The sequence below is a fragment of the Dromiciops gliroides genome, chromosome 1 (assembly GCF_019393635.1).
Source record: "Dromiciops gliroides isolate mDroGli1 chromosome 1, mDroGli1.pri, whole genome shotgun sequence".
NCBI classification, from domain to species: domain Eukaryota; kingdom Metazoa; phylum Chordata; class Mammalia; order Microbiotheria; family Microbiotheriidae; genus Dromiciops; species Dromiciops gliroides.
This window is the reverse complement of record NC_057861.1, coordinates 190,782,488-190,805,365: the sequence shown is the minus strand read 5'-3', so window position 1 is coordinate 190,805,365 and position 22,878 is coordinate 190,782,488. Positions and strand designations below refer to the sequence as shown.

Sequence of the window (22,878 nt, the reverse complement as noted above, 5' to 3'; positions counted from 1 at the left end):
GGACATTTTCCAATATATCACAGGCAATAGGATGGATCAGTTTTAAAGGATAATTTCGGGGAGCTTGAACACAGTTGAGTAGATACATTAGCTGAGAGCCAATTCTCACTGAATCATACTATTTCAGAGGTAGAAGGAATGTGAGAGAGCAAATAAGTCTCACAGACCATGGAGCTGAACTCCCTCCTTTGAGGAACCCAAGGCCCAGGGTGATAAAGAGACTTGTAGAAAGAGTCATGTAAGGGGTAAAATCACAGAGTCGACAATTTCCCCATAACTTCCCGACCTAAAAACCTGACAAAATGGAAATATGTAACAACATGGCATGAGCTTCATGAAATGACATCAGAGAACTTAAATACTTGAGTTTCCTCCTAGAAAAAGGAAGAAAAGGAGGAAGGAGAGACACAGAGAGAGACAAAGACAGAGACAGAGAGAGCAAGAGCGATTACTACAAATCCTTTAAAAGGTCATAACATGGGGGCAGCCAGGTGGCCCAGTGGATAAAGCACTGGCCCTGGATTCAGGAGGACCTGAGTTCAAATCCGCCCTCAGACACTTAACACTTCCTAGCTGTGTGACCCTGGGCAAGTCACTTAACCCTCATTGCCCCCCCCCAAATTTAAAAAAATAAAATAAACCTTTTTTTTTAAAAAAAGGTCATAACACACTGAACAAGTATACTGTGAAAGAAAAAAAAAAACTTCCCAAAAAAGTTGTGTGAACTCTCCATATATCATGAAATGGGTCAAAGAGAAATAAAACATTTTTTTAAATATTAGGTTAGAAATTCGGTCAGATATCAGAATTAATGAAGACAAAAAGCAGAGTAGAAAATTTAGCAAGTATGAAGAGGATTTCCCCAGAGTAGAAGGGGCAGAGAGTAGGAGTGTGGGGGAGAATGACACACAGAAATTAAAAATACATAAATGAAAGAAAATTTGGCAGAAGAAAAAACAAACCTTTGAAAGAACACATGAATTGTATATACACCAAATCAGTCTATCTTGGAGACAATATGTAAGGATAATAGCCCTCTCAGAAAAAAAAAAACAACAAACAACCATGTTACATTTTTTTAAAAAATTGAAAAGAAAATTGAATATCATACTTCAGGAAATCACAGAAAATTATAGACTATATTGAATATAGATGACAAAGTACTGATAGATCAAATCCAGATAACCATAGAAAAAAATCCTTGTGTGAAACTCAGATTGAATTTTGGAATGGCAATGCCAAGTCATGAATTTTGCAAGCAATCAGGAGAAAGGTATTCAGCTATGAAGGAATCTCAATTTAAATAACCCAGGATTACTCTGCATCCAAGAAAAAAAAATCAGAAAAAAGATAGATTAGGCTATTATAAAAAGCAAGAATTTAAGATTCAATCCTCAAAAGCCAATCCTATCTATCAATTAAAAAAAAAGACTATCAACAAAAGAGAAATATTTGAGGAACTCATCTCAAACAAAAGAGACAAAACAGGTTATAAAGATAGTAAGCAGCAAAGCCAAAACTTGAATTTAGGCACCTGGTTCAGCACTCTCTCCACTGTACTGGGAAACAGAGATTGCAGTAGAGAGACTCTCACCTTTATTTATTTTATTGTAGACAGGTAGGTAGTGAATATAGCAGTGGGCCTGGAGTCAGGAAGTCCCAAGTTCAAATCCAAACTCAAGACACTAGCTGTAAGACCCTAGGAAAATCACTTAACCTCTTTCCCTCAGTTTCCTCAAATATAAAATGAGGGTAATAAATAGCATCCATCTCAAAGGGTTGTTGTGAGGTTATTACAATTGAGAAATAAAGAGGATCTGGATTAGTGTCATTGCAGTGGAAATGGAAAAGAGGGGACTGTTTTGAGAGGCTGTGGTAGGAAAAGGGATGGGGCACACACTATGTGAAAGGTGAAGGAGAGTGAAGAGAGTCCAAGCTGACTCTGAGTTTTCAAATCTGGATAACTAAGAGAATGGTGGTTCCATTAAAAGATACAGGGAAGGGGGCGGCTAGGTGGCGCAGTGGATAAAGTACCGGCCCTGGATTCAGGAGTATCTGAGTTCAAATCCAGTCTCAGACACTTGACACTTACTAGCTGTGTGACCCTGGGCAAGTCACTTAACCCCCATTGCCCCGCAAAAAAACAAAAAAACAAAAAACAAAAAAAGATACAGGGAAAAAAAAATCCCCCTCCCCCCAAAAAAAGGATACAGGGAATTAAAGAGAAGCTAGGTTTAAGTAAAAAGATAAAGTTTGGTTTGGTACATGCTATGCTTAAGATGTCACTCAATCAGGGTTGAAGAATCACAGAATCAGAGTTGGAAGGGACTAGTATAACCTATACCTAAACAAGAATTTATGCCTTTTGCAATACAGCTGACAAGTAGTCATCCAGAATTTTTTGAAGACATCCACTGATGGGGATCCCACTACCTCTAAAAGCAACCTCCTCTACCTTTGGGTGTCTCTAGTCATTAGATAGTTTTTCTTTATGTCAAACCTAAATTTGCATCTTCCTAGTTCTATTATCTGGGACAAGCAGAAGGAATGTAATCCTTCTTCTATATGATACTCCTCCAATTACTTGAACATAATTTATCATGCCTCCTTCTCCCCTAGTCTTCTCTTTTCCAAGCTAAACATACCCAGTTCCTTCCCCAATCCCACCTGGAACTCAGGAAAGGTAAGAAGTAAAGATACAGATTTGGGAGACAATACTATAGTAATGATAAAGTGGTGGAGAGGAAGTAAGAATAAAAAGGGTGACAGATGAAAGAAAAGAAAAGGTCTAAAGACAGAGCCTTCAGGGAGGACTACATTAAAGGAATAGAAAGAGGAAAAAGCAACAGTGAAGGAGAAAGATAAAGAACCATTCGACAAGAAGAGTCCTACTCACCCTGCATGTCACCCAGGGCTAGGGAATTATCTGGCTGGTTTATGATGTTACTTTCAATGAACAAATGCTTTGATGTAAGAAAATGAGGCTGAATTTCGGGAAGAGGAGAAGTGATAGTTCCCTAATGCAGAATATCGGCATTTTAGTCTAACATGGGTTGTCTGTATTTCTACTTCAAGGTCAGACAGGTCTAACTTATCCATAAAGATGGGAAAGGTTTAACTGACAATCCTGAAGGCTACTGGTAAGAACGTAGTGCTGTTAACTCCTCCTCTTCTCCCCTCCCCCTACTTCCCCTCTCCTCCCCCTCCAAAAGCCAAGCAGGCAACCCAGTGCCTAGGGAAGCAGCCCATGCTAGTCTTTCAGGTAGCTTGCATTGTACACGGAGCTCACACAGCCCCACCTCAGTTCACCTGCTTGCATTCTTCACTTATTGAGATGTTCAAAATGAGATTTATCGGGGCAGCTAGATGGCGCAGTGGTTAAAGCACCGGCCCTGGAGTCAGCAGTACCTGAGTTCAAATTCGGCCTCAGACACTTAACACTTACTAGCTGTGTGACCCTGGGCAAGTCACTTAACCCCCATTGCCCCGCAAAAAAAAAAAAATAATTAAAAAAAATAATTTAAAAAAATGAGATTTATCCCAAATCAAAGATAATGGCTTGGGGGCGGCTAGGTGGTGCAGTGGATAGAGCACCGGCCCTGGATTCAGGAGTACCTGAGTTCAAATCTGGCCTCGGACACATAACACTTACTAGCCGTGTGACCCTGGGCAATTCACTTAACCCCAATTGCCTCACTAAAAAAACAAAAAACAAAAAACAAAACAAAGATAATGGCTTAAGAGAGGGGGAAATTGCAAGTTTATATCTGGTTTGAGGGTGAGGAAAGGGCTCATGATATATATTGCTCATTTTAAAGGGGGCAAGTCTGAAATCTTTATCTGTCCAACCACAAAAATCAAGCATTTTATCTGGGGAATACATACCTGGAACATTTCTTGACCTATAAAGGGAAGTGTTTTGGTTTAAGAGAACTGGGCTGAGTTCCATGAATTGCAGATTATTGTTACCAGGGTCAAGTTCTCTACAGTGAAATGAAACACAGACCCATCTCACTTTACAAAATAGTCACGTTCTTGAAAGCCATAAAGCAAAATTTCTGCCTATCAGATTCAATGTTTCCTAATGACTTAAAAGACATTTTAAATATATTTCACTGAGGTCTTTTTGTTTTCATATCACAGAAACCTCAGCGAGCAACATATATAATATTATGTTCTACTAGCTCCTCATCTCTCTGACATGGGGAGGAGATAGGTTTCATTATCTCTCTTCCAGAATCTTCATTGTTTTTTCCATTACTCAGTGTTTCATTTCCTTTTGGGGAATTCTATTCATTTACATTGTAGTCATGGTGTATTTTATTCATTGGCTTTTGCTAACTTCACTGTGCCACAATTCATACAAATTTGTGCCATCTTTCTCTGAATTCCTTGTATTCATCATTTCTTTTTTTTTTTTTTAGGCAATGGGGGTTAAGTGACTTGCCCAGGGTCACACAGCCAGTAAGTGTCAAGTGTCTGAGGCCGGATTTGAACTCAGGTACTCCTGAATCTAGGGCCGGTGCTTTAACCACTGCACCATCCAGCTGCCCCTATTCATCATTTCTTACTAAACAATTACACTCATATATCAGACTTTTTTTTTTCATTTAATCCCTAATTCATGGGCACTGACTGCTTCCAATTCTTTGGTACCACAAGGAAAACTATTACGAATGTGCCTGTTCACACATGCATTGGACCTCTATTTTTGTTTTTAACTTCCTTAGGGAATAAGTACCACAGTGGGATTTCTGGGTCAAAGGGTGTGTGTGAACAGTATAGTCTTTTTCCTTTCATAATAACAAACTGAAACACAAAACAATTGTACTTCACAAATCTACTAACAGAGAAGGCATCAGTCTTCCCTGTCCAAATATGGAATGGACTTCCTCCTTGGAAGTCTTCAAACAGTAGCTGCATGAACATTTTTGAACTGGATATCCCCTACAAGTTCCCTCCAACTCTGGAATTCTCTTAATTCTTCCCACAGCCTCACCCCCAACACTGACTTCCCATCTTTTCTTACAGATTTCTCAATCTGTAACAGAATGAGGTGAAGTTTCAAAGTTGTTTTTAATTTCTATTTTTTTTTTTTACTATTCATGATTTGCTGCACATCTTCATGTGATCACTTATAGTTTGCAGTTTTTCTAACTGTTCATATTTTCTGATATTTATTCATTGGGGAATGGCCCTTGGTATTTTATGTATGGATCAATACTATATATTGTAGATAACACACTTTTATCAGTGCTATTTGATGCCAACCTTCCCACTCTACCATTTCTTTTCTAATTCTGACATAATTTTTTTATTTCTGCAGAATCTTTTAAAATGATGCAGAAAATTTTTAAATGATGAATAAGAATTGTTCATCATTTATGATATTCTCTATTCCTTGTTTCATTTAATTATTATTATAAAGGGTACCTGGTTTTGTTATCTTCTAATTATTATATATGATATTTTTGTTTATTTCTTAAAATCCATTGATCTTATTGTGATAGATGACTGAGAGACAAAACATTTTTTAAGAATTATCATTTCCTGCTAAGATGTTTTTAAGAACTAAAGAAGGAGTTGCAGGGGCAGCTAGGTGGCGCAGTGGATAGAGCACCAGCCCTGGATTCAGGAGGACCTGAGTTCAAATCCGGCCTCAGACCCTTTACTAGCTGTGTGACCCTGGGCAAGTCACTTAAACTCAATTGCCTCACCAAAAATAAATAAATAAATAAAAAGAGTTGCAAAATAAGAGTGCCAAGTAGCTAGGGTTATTTTGAAAATAAATTAAATCTCTTCAAACCAACAATTGCCATTTAACTGAACAGAACACTGACTGGACTAAGAAGCAACTTTGCTTCTACCAAATCTACCCAAAGAATATGCAACTCGATTTCAGAAAAACCTGGAAAGACTTTAAGTGGAGTGATGCTGAGTGAAGTAAGCAGAACCAGGAGAACATTGTACACAGTAACAGCAACATTGTGTGATGATCAGCTGTGATAGACTTAGCTCTTCTCAGCAACACAATGATCCAAGACAATTTCAAAATCCTCAAGATGGAAAATGCTCTCCACATCCAGAAAAAAAGAACTGTAGAATCTGAATGAAGATTGATTGAAACATACTGTTTCTACTTTTTTTGTTTTTGTTTTTTGAGGTTTTTCCATTGTGTTCTGATTCTTCTTTCACAACATGACAAATGCAGAAATATGTTTAATGTGAGTGTATATATGTTTAACCTACATCAGATTGCTTTCTGTCATGGGGAAGGAGAAAAATTTGGAACTAAAAATGTTAAAACTATCTTTACAGGGCAGCTAGGTGGCGCGGTGGATAGAGCACCAGCCCTGGATTCAGGAGGACCTGAGTTCAAATCCATCCTCAGACACTTAACACTTACTAGCTGTGTGATTCTGGGCAAGTCACTTAACCCCAACTACCTCACCAAAAAAAACAAAAACAAAACCAAAAACAAACAAAAAAAACCCCTATCTTTACATGTAACTGGAAAATCATAAAATACTTTTATGATTTTGAAAAAAGAATATGCAACTCTACTTGTTTAGAACAACTATGATGACTCACATTTCAAATAGTAGCTTCAAGTCAGTGAATACTTATCAAGTACCCAACATATGCAAGGTATAAGGATAAAATGATTTTCAGGAGTTATCATGGTACAGTGAGAAAGTCACTAACTTTGGATTCTGGGGAGTAGGGTTTAAATTCTACATTTGATAATGGTTAATCTTTCTGGGCCTCATCTATAAAATGAAGGCTTTAGAGTGGTGCTTTTGGTACCTAAATATTCATAAATACTCATTTACTTGGCTGACAAGCATTTTATTAAGTGCTTAAAATGTGCTAGGTGCAGTACAGGGTACTGAGAACAGAAAGGGGGAGAAAAAAGAAATAAATGGTCCCTTCAGTCTACCAGTGTTCTTTTTATTATATGGCTTCCCAATTCCACAGCAAATTGGTATTGGTATTCAAGATGCTTATCAGCAAAAAAGTGATACTTCTTAAAATCAACAATCTTGAATCAATTCCTCCTTGAGTCCTGTTGTTGACACAACAGATTCTTGGTTCATGAATGCTTAGTAGTGAGGAACTATTCTGTCCAAAGAGGAGACAGAGTGATGTAGTCCTCTAAAGGAAAAGAGCTATTTTACCAAAACTCTTCTCTTCAGTTAAGTTGGTCTGACCTCTGTCCCCCAGCACAAAATTTAAACATCGCTGTCCTTTCACACCCCATTTCTCCACCTGTGATGCCTTCCCTCAACCCCTTTTACCTGTTGAAATTCCATTTATCCTTCAACTCCCAGTCCAAAACTGAATTCTATTTTTCTTCCTAAATTCTCCACCCCACCCTTCCCTTTTCCTGTAGAAGGCAACACCATCTTCCCAGGCCTTCAGGCTCACAACCTAGGAGTCATCCTTGTCTCCTCACTATCTGTCACCACACCCCATATCCAATCTGTTGCCAAGATTTGTTGATTTCACCTTTGCAACATCTCTAGTACACCCTCCCCCCCTTCTCTCCTCAGGTGCAGGCCCTCATCACCTCACCTGTCTGCTATTGCAATATTCAGCTGGTCTCTAGGCTCCCCCCACTCTAATTCATCAGCTATTCAGCCACCGAAGTGATTTTCTTAAAAGCACGGCTCTGACAATGTCACTCACTCCTTTCCTCAATAAACTCTAATGAAGGGGGCAGCTAGGTGGCGCAGTGGATAAAGCACCTGCTCTGGATTCAGGAGGACCTGAGTTCAAATCCTACCTTAGACACTTAACACTAGCTATGTGACTCTGGGCAAGTTACTTAACCCTCATTGCCCCCCCCCCCAAATAAATAAATAAAAATAAGCTCTAATTGCTCCCTATTGCCTCCAGGATAAAATATAAAATCCTGCGTTTAGGATTTAAAACTCTACAAAGCTACTCTCCCTTATCCTCTACCTATCCAGTCTTCCTTTTTTTTTTTTTTTGTGAGGCAATTGGGGTTAAGTGAATTGCCCAGGGTCACACAGCTAGTTAATGTTAAGTGTCTGAGGTCAGATTTGAACTCAGGTCCTCCTGACTCCAGGGCCGGTGCTCTATCCACTGCGCCACCTAGCTGCCCCTCCTATCCAGTCTTCTTACACCTCACTCCTGACATCTACTCTTCTATCCAGTGACGCCGGCCTCCTGGCAGTTCCAGAAACAAGATACTTCTTTTACCTTCAGGCATTTTCTCTGGTTGGACTTGCAGGCTCTTCCGTCCTCAACTCCACCCACTGACGTCTCTGGCTCCCCTTAAGTAGCAACTAAAATCCTATCTTTTATAGTAAAGCCTTTCTCAACCCCTCTTGATTCTTGTGCCTTTTATTAATTATTTCCTAGCTATCCTGGATCCTTGTTGGAATATTTCTTTGCTTGTAGTCTCCTCCATTTAAGAGTGTGAGCTCCTGAGGGCAAGGACTGTCTTTGGACTATTTTTGTATTTTCAGTACTTAGCATTTACTAAATGTTTATTACTTAACAAAAGTGAGAGAGGTGTAGATGTGAGAGAAAGTATAAAGGTAGACCTTAGAGGGAAAAGCCTAGGTGAGTGATTGTATTGCTGTCAAGAAAGAGGAATCCAAGCTAAATCACACATTAACAAATTTCCATATAACAAGGTATACAGATCATTAGAGAGCCTTAAGAGATCGTCTGGGTTACAGAATTTAGAAAAGCCCGTCTACAAATTCAATTAAGTTCACGAGCAAGGTTATAGGACAGCCAACCCCAGTGATCTCTAAGAACAGGATAGACAACCTACAACCTGTTCTAAATGGTTTAGGTGTGGAACATGCCTAGAGGCAGTTGGCTGGCCCAGATGACCCCTTAGACGTGATCTTCCTATTATTCTGCATTATGAGAAATTGGAGAATTCTATCAGAGCAATAGAAGTAGCCACATTACTAAGGATTAAAGGAACAATGTTATTTAAATTTCTCTAAAAATATTCTCCAAAGCTTTTCAACCAATTAACAAACATTTACAAAATGCCTAAAATGTAACAGTTGTTATTTATTAACTTTTTCCTCTTCCTACCCAAACCAGAAAATGTCCTTTAAAAGATGTGGAAGGAAGCTCTGGATTAAGGAGGACCTGAGTTCAAATCTGGCCTCAGGCACTTGACACTACTAGCTGTGTGACCCTGTGTAAGTCATTTAACCCCAATTGCCTCACTCCCCCACCCCCCAAAAAAAAGATGTGGAAGGGACCTCTGACATTATCCAATCTAAGAAAGCTTAATCTGATATCTTTAAGAAAAAGATTTTGATAACTAAATACTTGGTTTACTTTGTCATCTTATGTATTCTATCTTAGGCATTTAAAAACATTCTGAGAAGGTCCATAGGCTTCATAAAATTGCCAAGGGGGTTCACAACACAAAAAGGTTAAGAACCCCAGATGTAATTCAACCCTTTTACTTTACAAATGAGGAAAATCTTACAAATCCTGAAAATTATACAGGTGATCAATAGAAGAATCAAGATTCAAACTCAGATCCACTGACTCCAACAAATCACATGCCCTTTTCCACTGAATTAAGCTGCCTCCCTAATCCCTTATTGTTTTCTGAATCAAAAAAAGGAGAAAACAAAAAAATGGGGTGGTGGGAGGGGAGAGGACACTTGACAAAAGAAATGACTGTGAAGGAGCTGCCTACTCTGGAAGAGATGTGGATAAGTAAATGGATGTATTTGACCTTTCATGAAATTGAGTTTGATAACAGTTCCAAAATTTCACAATAGGTTATTTCTGTTTGAGTTGATTGTCTCCCCCTTGTTTAAGCTAGTTACTAGACAAATTCTGCTATTTTATTCCCTAAAATGTATTAAATCATCTGGGGTGAGCAAATAATTTCTTCAATTTCTCTTTAAGAACTACTGCATTCCAGAGTGCAGGGAGCAGAACCAGAACAATTTATACAATAACTCCAACATTGTAAAGACAGACAACTTTGAAAGACTTAACGCTAATCAACACAGGATTCCAGAGGAACAGTGATGACACATGCTATCCACCTTCTAACAGAGAGAGGATGGACTCAGGGTACAGATTAAGACATGTCTTTCTTGGACATGGCTTGACTATGCATATTTGTTATATGGGTTGTGGTCTTTTTTTTTTCTTTTCCCAATTTTTTTGTGGGGAGAGAGGGGTGAGGTGGGAAGAAGGTAAAATAGAAATTTATTAATTAAAAATGAAATTAAAAAGTCAAAATACTGTCTTCTGTCTCTAGTATTCTAGTACTTCTGTGTGCCTGCAGGGTAGATGAAACAGATGAGGGAGAGAAGAGAGAGACAGGGAGAGAGAGGAAGCGAGAGTCAGAGAGAGACAGTCAGAGACTTAGAGAAAGCCTACTAAAGTTTGGAAACCATCTGTGTTAAGGGCTTACCCAGAGTGGAAAAAATATTCTACCCTGCCACCAAACCAAGCCAAGAGACAATCACCATTCCAGATATCGGAGACTAGATAAGAGCAACTAGACTGAAAGCCCAGTGATGATGCTAGGTCTTACCAGAAGTTTATATTCCCCAAATGTGGATACTTTAATTCAACAGGCATTTATTAAGCACCTTGTTGTTGTCTTTCTTATTCAAAGAGGACCAAAATGACATCACAATGTCAGGGACAATGTACAGTGTGTTTGACTATGGCTGATCAGATCTACAGGAGCTTGGAAGGCCCCACCACATACAGCTCGGGCACAAATAGTCCATGTGAACATTTGGGAAGATGTCTCTAAATTTGTGGGTTTCATGTTTCTTTTGAACTACTGCAATTCTGCTTTGCTAATAGAGCACAGCATGCTGTGTTGGGTGGTCCTGTGCCAGTGTCTCCCATATCTCCCAATCAATACAAAAGGTCTTCAGAGAGATCTTGAGAATGTCCTTGTATTACTACTACTACTACTACTACTACTACTACTACTACTACTACTACTGCCTTCTTCCTTCCTCTTCCTCCTCCTCTTCTTCTTCCTCTTGGCAATGAGGGTTAAGTGACTTGCCCAGGTTCATACAACTAGTGTCAAGTGTCTGAGACCAAATTTGAACTCAGGTTCTTCTGAACCCAGGGAAGATGCTTTATCCACTTCGCCACCTAACTGCCCCTTGTATTACTTCTTCTAACCTCCAAGTAAGCCTTGTATAAGTTCCCTGTAGAATAGTCTTTTAGGAAAATATTGTCATTGGAACATAGTGTAAGTAGGGTATTCACTGTGCAAGATTCTAGAGGAGATATAAATCTTAGATAAACCACAATCCCTGCCCTACTGGAAATCTAGTAAGGGGGAAGGTCTTAGAGCTAATTTAGCAGTGCAGTAGGGGCATTTATAGAATTAGAAATCAAATCTTTATAAAACACCAGATTTAGAACTGGAGGTGCCTCAGAAGATCTAGTTCAACCTACTTATTTTTCAGAAAAAGAACATTTCCAGTTGTGATTTTCGGCACATCCACTTCTGTAAAAATGGAGTGAAGACTAGCTGTCTAGTCTATGAGGTTTTTTTTGCTGGTTTTGACTAGTTTCTTTAGCTAAAAAAATAACTAAAACATTCAAGTTATTTTTCAACTCCCCTTTGGCATGGAGGCACTTGGAATACAGATAATGAGCTAAAAACTCAGGGGAAGGACTGAAGTTTGGAGATTAACTACAGTATAGTTAGCCTCACTTTCTATGCTGTCCAGCAAGAGTCCCTATAGAAATGCCTTCTCCCCGCTCCCCTCCCCCCCCACACACAAAAAAAGGCAAACTCAACCTAATAGTTGCATAAAACTATTCATCTTCTCCCTCCAAAGACTGAACAAGTCATTCCCAATGACAAGTAATCGTAACATATAACCCACCTTCGGGAGTTTCTCAAGGGACCCAGGTCCAGACAGACTGAGAAAGAGCTCTCTATTACTCCAGGAAGCAAATCCTGGCTCTACATCCTAAATCTTCATTTTCAAGTTCATGGTTGTAGGACCACAGCTTTCCAAGTGAAAGGGACCAGGCATCCTAGTCTAGCACCTTCTTTTTACAAAAGAGGAAACTGCAGCTTAGAGAAGTTGGGTGTTAATATTTTTAGGAGAGTAACCAACAGTTCACCCCACCAGCATGGGTGGGATAACAGTAATTGATATGATGATGACACTAGCAACAGCTCAAATGTATATAATGTATGCTATGATAATAAACAAAAGCCCTTTTCCAGACAGTTCCTCTCAGATAACCCAAAGGAAACTCATATGACCTGATACAGATTAAAAAAAGGAAAAGTGTGAGCACAATGTTCACCATGACTATAATGATGTGAATTAAAACACCACCAAATGACTGAAGTCAGATTAAAAGGAAGCAACCGATACAATCTCCAGGAGAGACATGAAGAAACACACTTCCCTCTTCTCAGTAGTGGAACACGAAGATGCTGAATATTACATATATGCATAAGTTTGATAAATGTTGGAGGGTATATAGGAAAACTGGAACACTAACACAAGTAGTGAAGTGATCCAACCATTCTGGAGAGCAAATTGGAACTATGCCCAAAGGGCATAAAACTGTGCATACCCTCTGACTTAGCAATACCGCTACTAGGTCTGTATCTTGAAGAGACAAAAAAAAGGGAGGACAAAATATTTACAGCAGCTCTTTTTGTGGTGGAAAAGATTGGAAGTTGAAAGGATGCCCATCAATTGGGGAATGGCTGAACAAGTATATGACTGTGATGAAAAACTACTGTGCTCCAAAGAAATCATGGAAGGGGGAAAGGGACCCACATGTACAAAAATATTTATAGCTGATCTTTACATGGTGGCAAGGAATTGGAAGTTGAGGGGGTGCCCATCAATTGGGGAATGGCTGAACAAGTTGTGGTATATGAATGTAATGGAATACTATTGTGCTGTAAGAAACGATGAGCAGGAGGAGTTCAGAGAAACCTGGAGGGTCTTGCGTGAGCTGATGATGAGTGAGATGAGCAGAACCAGGAGAACATTGTACACAGTATCATCAACATTGAGTGTTGATCTGCTGTGATGGACTATATTCTTCTCACCAATGCAGTGGTACAGAAGAGTTCCAGGGAACTCATGATGGAAGAGGATCTCCAAATCCAAGGGAAAAAAAAAAAAGAACTGCGAAGTATAGATGCCAAATGAACCATACTATTTCTTTTTTTTTTTGGTGCTGTTGTTTTTTTTCTATTTTGAGGTTTTTCATCAGTGCTCTGATTTTTTCTCTTATAACATGACTAATGCAGAAATAGGATTAATGTTATTATGTGTATATATGGATATATATATATATATATATAACCTATATCGGATTACACCTGCTGTCTAGGGGAGGGGGAAGGGAGGGGAGGGAGGGAGAAAAATCTGAAATTGTAAAGCTTGTATAAACAAAAGATGAGAACTATCTTTACATGTAACGGAAAAAAATAAAATACTTTATTAATTTAAAAAAAAACTACTGTGCTAAAAGAAATGACAGGCAGAATGGTTTCGGAAAAACCTGGGAAGATGTATATGAACTGATGAAAAGTGAAGTGAGTAGAGCCAGATCATTGTACACATTAAGAGCAATACTGAATGATGATCAACTGTGAATGACTTAGCTATTCTCAGTAATTTGATAATCCAAGACAGTTCCAAAGGAACTATGAGGAAAAATGTTACATCTCCAGAGAAAGAACTGGTGGAGTCTGAATGCAAATAAAAGCATGCTTTTAAAACTTTCTCTATTTTTCCTTGTTTTCTTCGTTTTTCCCCTCTTTTCATCCGTGTTCTCTTTTGCAATATGGCTAATATGGAAATATGTTTTGCATGACTGCACATGTATAATTTATATCAAAGTGCTTGCCTTCTAATGGAGGGGAAGGGAAGGAATTTGGGACTCAAAAATTATAAAAAGTGAATGTTTAAATTGTTTTTACATGCAATCGAAAAATAAAATAAAATCATTCTTTAAAAAAAAAAAAGAATAAAAAATCTAGAAATGGAATCCTTCTCCTTGGCTCTAGCAAGTTCCTGAATCACAGCTCGCTGGAGATCATGGGATCACAGATTTTGAGCTAGAAAGGGATTTAGACATAACTTAATCCAATCCTCTAATTTTATAAGATAAGGAAATTGAAACCCAAAGTCAAGTGACTGCTCAAGGTAATAAGCAGCAAAGCCCACTACTCTCTGACTCCAAATCCAGCATTCTTTGCAACTCAAGAAGCTCCATCATCTTCGTGAGCAGTTTTGTCCATATCATATTTGATAGAGCCCTATACTGGAAGTTATGTGAGCTTGGGCAAGTCACTTAACTTCTATGGGTCAGTTTCCCCAGCTGTGAAACCAGGTTACTAGAACCTACCTCACAGGGTTATTGTTGAGGATCAAATGAGAAATCATTTGTAATGTGCATTGCAAACCTTAAAGTTCTGTATAAATGCTACCTATTGTTATTATTGAGCAACTAGGTGGGCCAGTGGATAGAGAGAAGGGCCTGGAGTTAGGGTGACCTGAGTTCAAATCAGACCTCAGACACTTACAAGCTGTATGACCTTAGTTGGGCAAGTCACTTATCCTTGTTTGCCTCCATTTCCTCATCTGAAAAGCAAGCTGGAGAAGGAAATGGTAAACCACTCCAGTACCTTTGCTAAGAAAACCCCAAAAGAAGTCATAAAGAGTCAGATACAACTGAAAATTACTAAGCAACATTGTTATTATTACTATTACTAGTAGTAGTAATTAGTAAAAGTCACAGAAGTCAAGACAAGTGAGACAGAGCATTCTGAAGATCCATTGGGAGGGAACCTAGCTGATGGGCCCCACCAGTTACAAGATAAGATTCTTGTCTAGATGCTACTTCCCAAATTAAGTAACCAAACCTGTCTGTCTGTCTCTCTAATACACACACACACACACACATTTTAAAAGGGGTGTAGTTTACACTTGCAGGTGACTCTAACTATGTTGGGACAGTTCTGAACTGGCCCTTGATGACGCAAGGAAAACCTACTACCTGATGGAAAAAAAGCTGTTTTACTCAATCACCATTCCAAGAGAGGCCATGAGACAACATGGAAAAGATGTGTGACTGTGTGGAGAGCCAGCACACACTGGACCACTGCTGCCAAAAGCCAGCCAGAAAGATAAAGAAATCTCAAGTGCTGGATAAAACAATGTTTAATGTGCTCCTATCCCTTCAGAGCCTATCAAGTTGCCTGCTCAGACCCATTCCTAAAGTAGGGGTATACTAGTAGTGTACTCACTAACCCATTTTCAGAGAAAACAAGCCAAATACTTCAAGATGAATATTCCTAAGGAAAAGAGGTCATTGTTTATTTAAAACACTTGGAAATAAGAACTTCACCACAGCTTGGAGTAGCTTAAGAAACTATGCTTTAGGTGGAGCCAAAATGGCGGAGGAAAGGCAATAAGTGAGTTCTCGAACTCATGACACAATTACTCCAAAAAACATCCAAATAACGCCATAGGAAAATGCCCGGAGCAGCAAAACTCACAGTAGAATGTGCTGAAATCATCTTCTAACCAAGAATGGCTTGGAAGGTCAGAAGCAGGGAGCTGCTGTGCTGATACGGGAGTCGAGCCCAACCCCACAGTCACCCTGACACAGATCCAGTCCCAGGAAGGCCTCACCAGAGGAGACCCCCAGAGCCTCTGAATCAGCTGAAGCACCAGTGTCGTCTGGAACTAAGCTCAGTCTGGTGAGAGGGCCAAGCTCTTAGCAGGGGGGAGACTACAGGGGACTATGCTGGTGCTAAAGCAGAACTTGGATTTTACACCCCTCCTGGGAACCAGGAGGCAGGCTCAAGTAGAAGTAGCCCAGGTGGGGAAGGGGCACAGGCTCGTCGAAGCTAACAACCACAACACACAAAGCTAGTTGATTAGCAAGTTGGTCTGGGGTCATCTAGGACCAGGAAACAGGCCGGGCGAGGGAAGAACCTGGTAAGCTTGGGATACTGCAGCCTGGAAACAATGCCCCACTTTAAGGAGCTAAAAGTCTAGTAAAAGAAAAGCAAGATGAGCAGACAGAGAAAGGTGAGGACCATAGAAAGTTTCTTCAGTAACAAGGAAGACTGAGATGCACCCTCAGAGGAAGATGTCAACATCAGGGCCCCTATATCTAAAGCTTCCAAGAAAAATATGAATTGGTCTCAGGCCATAGAGGTGCTCAAAAAGGACTTTGAAGACAAAGTTAGAGAGGTAGAGGAAAAAATGGAAAGAGAAGTGAGGGTGATGCAGGAAAGACATGAGAAAAAAGTCAACAGCTTGAAAAGTCACCCCCCCCAAAAAAAATCTATGCTTTGGTGTGATACCCACAAATACTATCAGGTATCATTTGTGCAGTCTTTCTTTGGATCTAGAAAGGTAGAGTCACAAGCAAGTAGCTTTGTTAAGTAAAGAAATGACAAGAGCAAAATTGTTTCCCAAGTGTGGAACACAGGAAGCTTCTTTCTTTCTTTCTTAATTTCTTTCCTTCTTAATTTCTTTCTTTCTTAATTTTCCTTCCTTCTTTCCTTCTCCTTTCTTTGGAGAAATGGCAATATTTGGGCCTGGTAACATATACAACGAGAGTGCTCTGATTACTTTAACACCTGATACTGGAAGTAATATCCATTGTTATCAAACAGCCAATGGTGGGCATTCTGGAATGATGCAGGGCAGCAATTGGGGGTCATCACCATTCTTGCCACTGGACCACAATGACTCTGGAGGAGAGAATGAAGCTGATGATTTGTACAGCTCTGCCTCACTTAAATCCAATCCACTTTACAAGTCAAGACATCACCTTCTCATGTCATTGGTCCTTTTTGAGGGTGAAGAATAGGACAATAGCAATAAAGACAGCTATCAGACTCCCCAGTTCACTGCTCATAGGAATAAAAGAAAAAAACAACAACCCAAAAAACACCATGAACTCCTTAAATGCAAGACTTTATACAGGTCACCAAAGGCTATAGCATCCAAAAGAACTTGGATTCAAATCCTGGTTATGATACTTATTAACTGCATAAATATGTGTAAAGTCAGTTAACCACCTGGGAGTTTGGGGGAGGTTCATTTAAAATGGGAAAAATACTATTTGAGCAACCTATTTTACAGAGACAGCCTTTGTATACCATAAAGTACTATATAAATATGCACTCATATCATGATGACTGCATTTGGGTTTTCAGAAAACATTCTTTACAAACTCTTCATTTTAAAAACTATTTTGAAGAACATAATTAGAATTGAAATCAACCAACAGGCATTAGGAGTCTGTTATGTGGCAGGGACTGTGAAATGCTACAAATCAGAGTTAAAGTTAAGTTTTTCCAGTGATTACACCCATATATGTACATGTTCCTCCCCCACTAGAATGCCAACTACTTGTGAGCAGGGATTGTTTCATTCATTGTATTTCTATCTCTAGCACCTAGCACAGAACTAATAAAAACTAAAAGATGGAGTCTAAAGAGTAAAATCACACTTCTCCACATTTTTTCTACCATTAAGAGTATTATGGGGGCAGCGAGGTGGCGCAGTGGATAAAGCATCGGCCCTGGATTCAGGAGTTCCTGAGTTCAAATCCGGCCTCAGACACTTGACACTTACTAGCTGTGTGACCCTGGGCAAGTCACTTAACCCCCAATGCCCCGCAAAAAAAAAAAAAAAAAAAAAAAAGAGTATTATGGTTCCTTAGGCTCAGCACCAAGACCATCTACTGGAATACTTAGTCACTTCTCACATCTATACACGAATATCATGTGATTATACAAACATACATACCTTAGGGGCCAACAATCTCTACCCTCAGCCCCACCTTCCCAAATCCTCAAGTAAAGCCAACTTTAAAAAGGCCTGAGAAACATAAGCTCACAGGAAGTTCTATGAACAGTCAATGAATATTTTGTTTGTTTGTTTGGTTGGTTTTTTTGCAGGACAATGAGGGTTAAGTGACTTGCCCAGGGTCACACAGCTAGTAAGTGTCAAGTGTCTGAGGCCGGATCCGAACTCAGGGACTCCTGAATCCAGGGCTGGTGCTTTTATTCACTGTGCCACCTAGCTGCCCCCACAGTCAATGAATATTTACCAACTATCTTTTACCTGTCTCTTTCCCTGTTCCTCTCCCTAGGGGTCTCCTGTTTCCTATGCTTCAAGGCATAGGGAGAGTACTGCATTTGAACTCAGGATCTTGGGCTCCATAGACAGAAATCTTTGAGATCATCTAGTCCTACCCCCTCACAGATAAGGAAAATGCTCTAGTAGTAAGCAGCAGAGTTGTGATTTAAATCCAGGTTCCCTGATTCCAAATCCAATTACACCACACTGCCTCCTTATACTCTGGTGTTCTAGAGATCACCATGTGAGAAATACTGTTTGTTGTTGTTCAGTCATGTCAGTAAAGCCCCACTCTTTTGGACCCCATTTGGGATTTTCTTAGCAAAGATACTGGGGTGGTTTGCCATTTCCTTCTTCAGCTCATTTTTACAGATGAGGAAACTGAGGCAAACGGGGTTAAAGTGACTTGTCCAGGGTCACACAGCTAGTCAGTCTGAAGCCAGGTTTGAACCCAGGAAGATGAATATTCCTGACTACAGGTCCAGCACTTTATGTACTGCACCACCTAGCTGCCTAGAGAAATAGTGTACGCAGGTGAAAAAGCACTGACTTTGGATTCAAAACACCTGGGTTCAAATTCTACATCTGATGCTAACTACCTGTGTGACCTTGGGTAAGTCAACTAACTTCCTTCTACTTCAGTTTCCTCATCTATAAAACAACAGAGTTAGACTAGGTGGCCTTTGACGTCCCTTCCAGCTCTAGAGCTGTGATCCTATCTCTAATCCTAAATCTTAGATGAAATAGAATGCCATTTAATAAACATTTATTAGCCATCTACTATGTTTAGAGAACACTGTGCCTGAAAGGGGAAGTGAGTGATACAAAGGGGGAGAAATGAATATTACATATACAAGTAACTATAATGCAGATAATACAGATGTACTTAAGAGTTGAAGTAGGTGGCAAAGTGGATAGAGTTCAGGGCCTGGAGTCAGAAAAATTCACTTTCCCAAGTTCAAATCTGGCCTCAGACACTTATTTAATAGCTGTGTTACCCATAGCAAGTCAATTAATCCTGTTTGCCTCAGTTTCCTCATCTGAAAAAATGAGCTGGTGAAGCAAATAGCAAACCCCTTCAATATCTTTGCCAAGAAAAGCCCAAATAGGGTCACAAAGAATCAGGCGTGACTGAAACTGAACAATAACAATTTAAGAGAGTGATTTAAGTGCTAATGGCAGAGAAGGTGGAGTGAGATCAGAGAAGCTTCCCTAGAAGAGATATGATTTGAATTTGATTCGAGCTTTAAAAGATGGAGAGAAGACAGAGAATTGGAAGGATGGAGGGCATTGCAGGTATAAGAACAGGGATAAGAACAAGGAGTCCAGTTTGGGTGGCTCATAGAGGAAATAAAAAGCAGTATGAAATAAGGCTGGCAAGATAGTATGATGCCAGGTTGTGGAAATCTGAAATGCCAGGCTTACAAGTTTCGACATGTAAACTACTCAGCACCCAATAGGAAGACACTACAGGGTTTAGGCCAGAGGAATGACATGAACACTTCTATGCATTAGGTAGGATGGGTTGAAGAAGGATGGAAGGTAAGGAAGGAATACCTTAGTTAAACTTTTGCAACAATTCAGGCTGGTGGTAATGAAGACCTGTACTAGGGTGGTGGCGGTAGGAATAGAGAAGAGGGGTGAGATGTAAGAGATACTGCAAAGGCACAATCGATAAGAGCTGGTAACTGAGAGGCAAAGGCGAGGAAGGAGTAGAAGATAACAGCAGGATTTCTAAGATGAGAGTCTAGGTGGTGTCTAGGGAGTCTAGTGGTATCAGTGACAAAAACAGTGACATCAGAAAGTTTAGGGGTAAGATAAGCAGCTCAGTTTTAAACCCATTGAGTTCCAGGTGCCGGCAAGAAAACCTGATAGAGACGACTTCTAGGCAGTGTAGATGTGTTTCTAGAGCATGATAGAGGTGAGAGCTGATCCTAAAGTTGTCATCTGTATACAAGTGACAGCTGACGATACTCTTCAAGGGATGGGGCAAGTCACTCTAACCCTTCTCCCTTAGTAATAAAGCCTCAGCTTCCAGGGAATACTGCAGGTTACTGACTTGTTTGGGGGGTGAGCAAAGGTTCAGGCCCCTTCATTTACTTCTGATCAGCTCCATGGCTCTTGCTTAAGTCTCCTGTACCCCTGAGTAGTCAGCATCCACTCACCTGCCTTCAAAAAACTTAAGGGTTGTTTTAAACCATATTGTTTGTTGGTTGCCCCCACATAACTCAGAACAGGCTTGGTAGATTCTATATGGATGCTTGCAAAAGAGATGGAGAGGGGGAAATGACAGAATTTGCAACCGAAAGAAGCACCGTTTGGTTTAATGCTGGTTTATAGAAGATTGCATCCAGCTTGCTCCAGACTATCTTGTTCCTGCAGCTGAATGAAAAGCCAGTAAATGTGTAGTGCCTGTTGCTGAATGTCGAACGTTTGTCTAACCTCCTGCAATTCCAGCATTCAGGAGCGGGGCCCAAGCTCCTCAGCAACAATTTCGCCCTCTCTAGAAGGGAACTGAATCGTGGGGGTGGGGTGGGGATCAAGACTCTCTCCAATCTGGGTCGAGCACTAACACTACCAACACCTGGAGGGCTGGCCTTGGGCATCCCAGCGGAGGGCTCTCCGCTCTTCCTCGTCCCTGGGGCGCCTGCGGCACCTTCTGAAGGCTGAGCTTGGCGAACCCCCGCCAGCCGAAGCTGTCGTGACCTGACGGGTTTACAACCCCGTGGACTCCCCACTACGTGGGGAAGCTTCAACAGCTTGGGCTGGTTTCCAAGAACAACAGAGAAGTCGAGGACCATCCGAATGCAAAAGTCTCCAAAGACACAGAGAAGCAAACCTACAATGTTTCTCACCGCCTTCCCCTTTCCCTACCCCCACCCTCCAAAGAGCCTCCGGGTCCAGGAGCCGGCACAGTCTTCTCTACGAGATAATGACCCGACACAGACAAGTCTTCAGTAGAAGACAAGGAAGGGAAGGGAAGGTTCCCCCACTGGAGAGAAAATTCGGCAGATCATATCAGACGATTACCCAAACACACAAACATATACACACGCTCACACTCACACATTCTCACACACACACGCACACACACACACACACACACACACAAGTTTAAACAAGCTCTCAGAAGCGAACGAGCTGGGTTCAGTGCAGGCAGGCAGGCGGGCAGGCAGGCAGGCGGGCAGGCAGGCAGGCGAGACTGACTCACTGGTTAGGATCCGCCAGAAGCCTTCAGTAAACTGCCCAAGCCAGGGGCGCAAACAGCTAGTGGGATGGGGGTGGAGGGGCAAGGGGAGGGTAGAGAGGAAAGCAGGGAGCCAGGAGAGAAGACTTGGGGGGTGGAGAGGGAAAAGAGGGGGAGGGGGGTCTGGATTCCTTCTCTTTGAAAACATTTCTCCCCACGTAGCCTAGAGAGGGGGTCCTTCCCGTCCCCGACCCCCACCCCAGTCTTCCATCCCATTGATCCTAATCCCCAATAAGCTTTAAGACTAGCAGCCCAAACCCAAAAAACATTGGTTAGCCCAAGAAATGCCGCCCTCTCCAGCCTCCTTCGTGTCTCGGGTTGCTTCTCAGTCCGACTAAACAAAAGAGCAAATTTAAATTGAGTGGGTCGGCAGCAGTAACATTTTTTCCATAGTTTCACTGCACTATACGGATGCGCTTAGATCTAACGGGAATCTCCCCCCACCCCCACCCCCCACCCCCGTGAAAATGCAAGCTTTTAGCTCTACAAGAAAGACAGCGGATAGACAGGGAATCTGCTAGCCACCCTGGCTGATTACACTGTGGTTGCTGGAATCTGAGAAAAGCGAACCCCAAACACAGGGCTCACACTGCAACAAAACTTCTCCCTCACTGTCTGGGTTGCAGAGGGGGGTCCCTCAGTCCCCATCGCAGTTGCAGAAGAGGTCTCACATTCCTCGGATTCCCCAGCACAAGCCGGGAAGAGAAAGGTGGATCTGTTAACTTGATCTCAGAAACAGCAAAAGAGCGCAAAAAAAGTTGTCACTAATAATTCTCTCGTCTCCCACTTCGCTAAAGTCACAAAACGCGAAAGAATCTCCATTCATTTGCAACAGAGAAAGGGGGGAGAGAGGGCTGGACCAGGACTGGGGGCTGGCATTCAGCCTTGCTTACCTTACTCTTGACTTCCACTGCGTTACAATCGAAAAACCGCAGACTCTGAGATTTATTAAAACTCCGATTCATTTTTTCGGTCCCAGTTATCTCTATTCTTCGCCCTCGCTCAACAAGGGCTGCAAAAAAGCTGATCCGTCTGTGGGAAAGCGCCCCCCTCCCCCTGCCTGCGGCTGGTCCCCCGACTACAGGCGAGGTAATCTTTCTTTGGAACGCCGCAGCCCCGGGAGAAGTCTACACTTCGCCCCAGCGCCCTAATCGGAACGCCCGCCTCGGTCTCTCCGCTCTCCCCGGGCTTCAGTAGGTAAAAATCGCCCGAGCGGGGCTCACAGCGCGCCGTGACTCAATGGGAAGAGAAGCTAGGAGGGAAGACGCCTGCACGTATTGCTCCGCCTCGCTGGAGAACCCGCCCCCCTCTCTTGCTCTCTCTCCTCCCCTTCATCATTCCATTTCCCTGGAGTCTGGAAACTGCTTGCTGCGGCTGCTGCCGCCGCCGCCGCCGCCGCCGCTGCCGCCTTAGCAGGCTCCTCGCCGGCAGAGGACGCGCTCTGTTGTCAGCAATTCGGTGGCGAAATTCCTGAAGCCG

General features: G+C 41.4%; 1 protein-coding gene across 1 annotated transcript in view; it reads right to left on the bottom strand.

The window, feature by feature from the left end:
* The window catches only part of PARD6G (par-6 family cell polarity regulator gamma), a 169,605-nt gene extending 146,963 nt beyond the window's left edge, over positions 1-22,642 (bottom strand). Inside the window, exon 1 of the mRNA XM_043979280.1 lies at positions 22,293-22,642. Coding sequence (XP_043835215.1) covers positions 22,293-22,364 — 72 coding nt within the window. The 5' untranslated portion in view covers positions 22,365-22,642. The remainder of the gene's footprint in view (positions 1-22,292) is intronic.
* Positions 22,643-22,878: the final 236 nt, after the last annotated feature.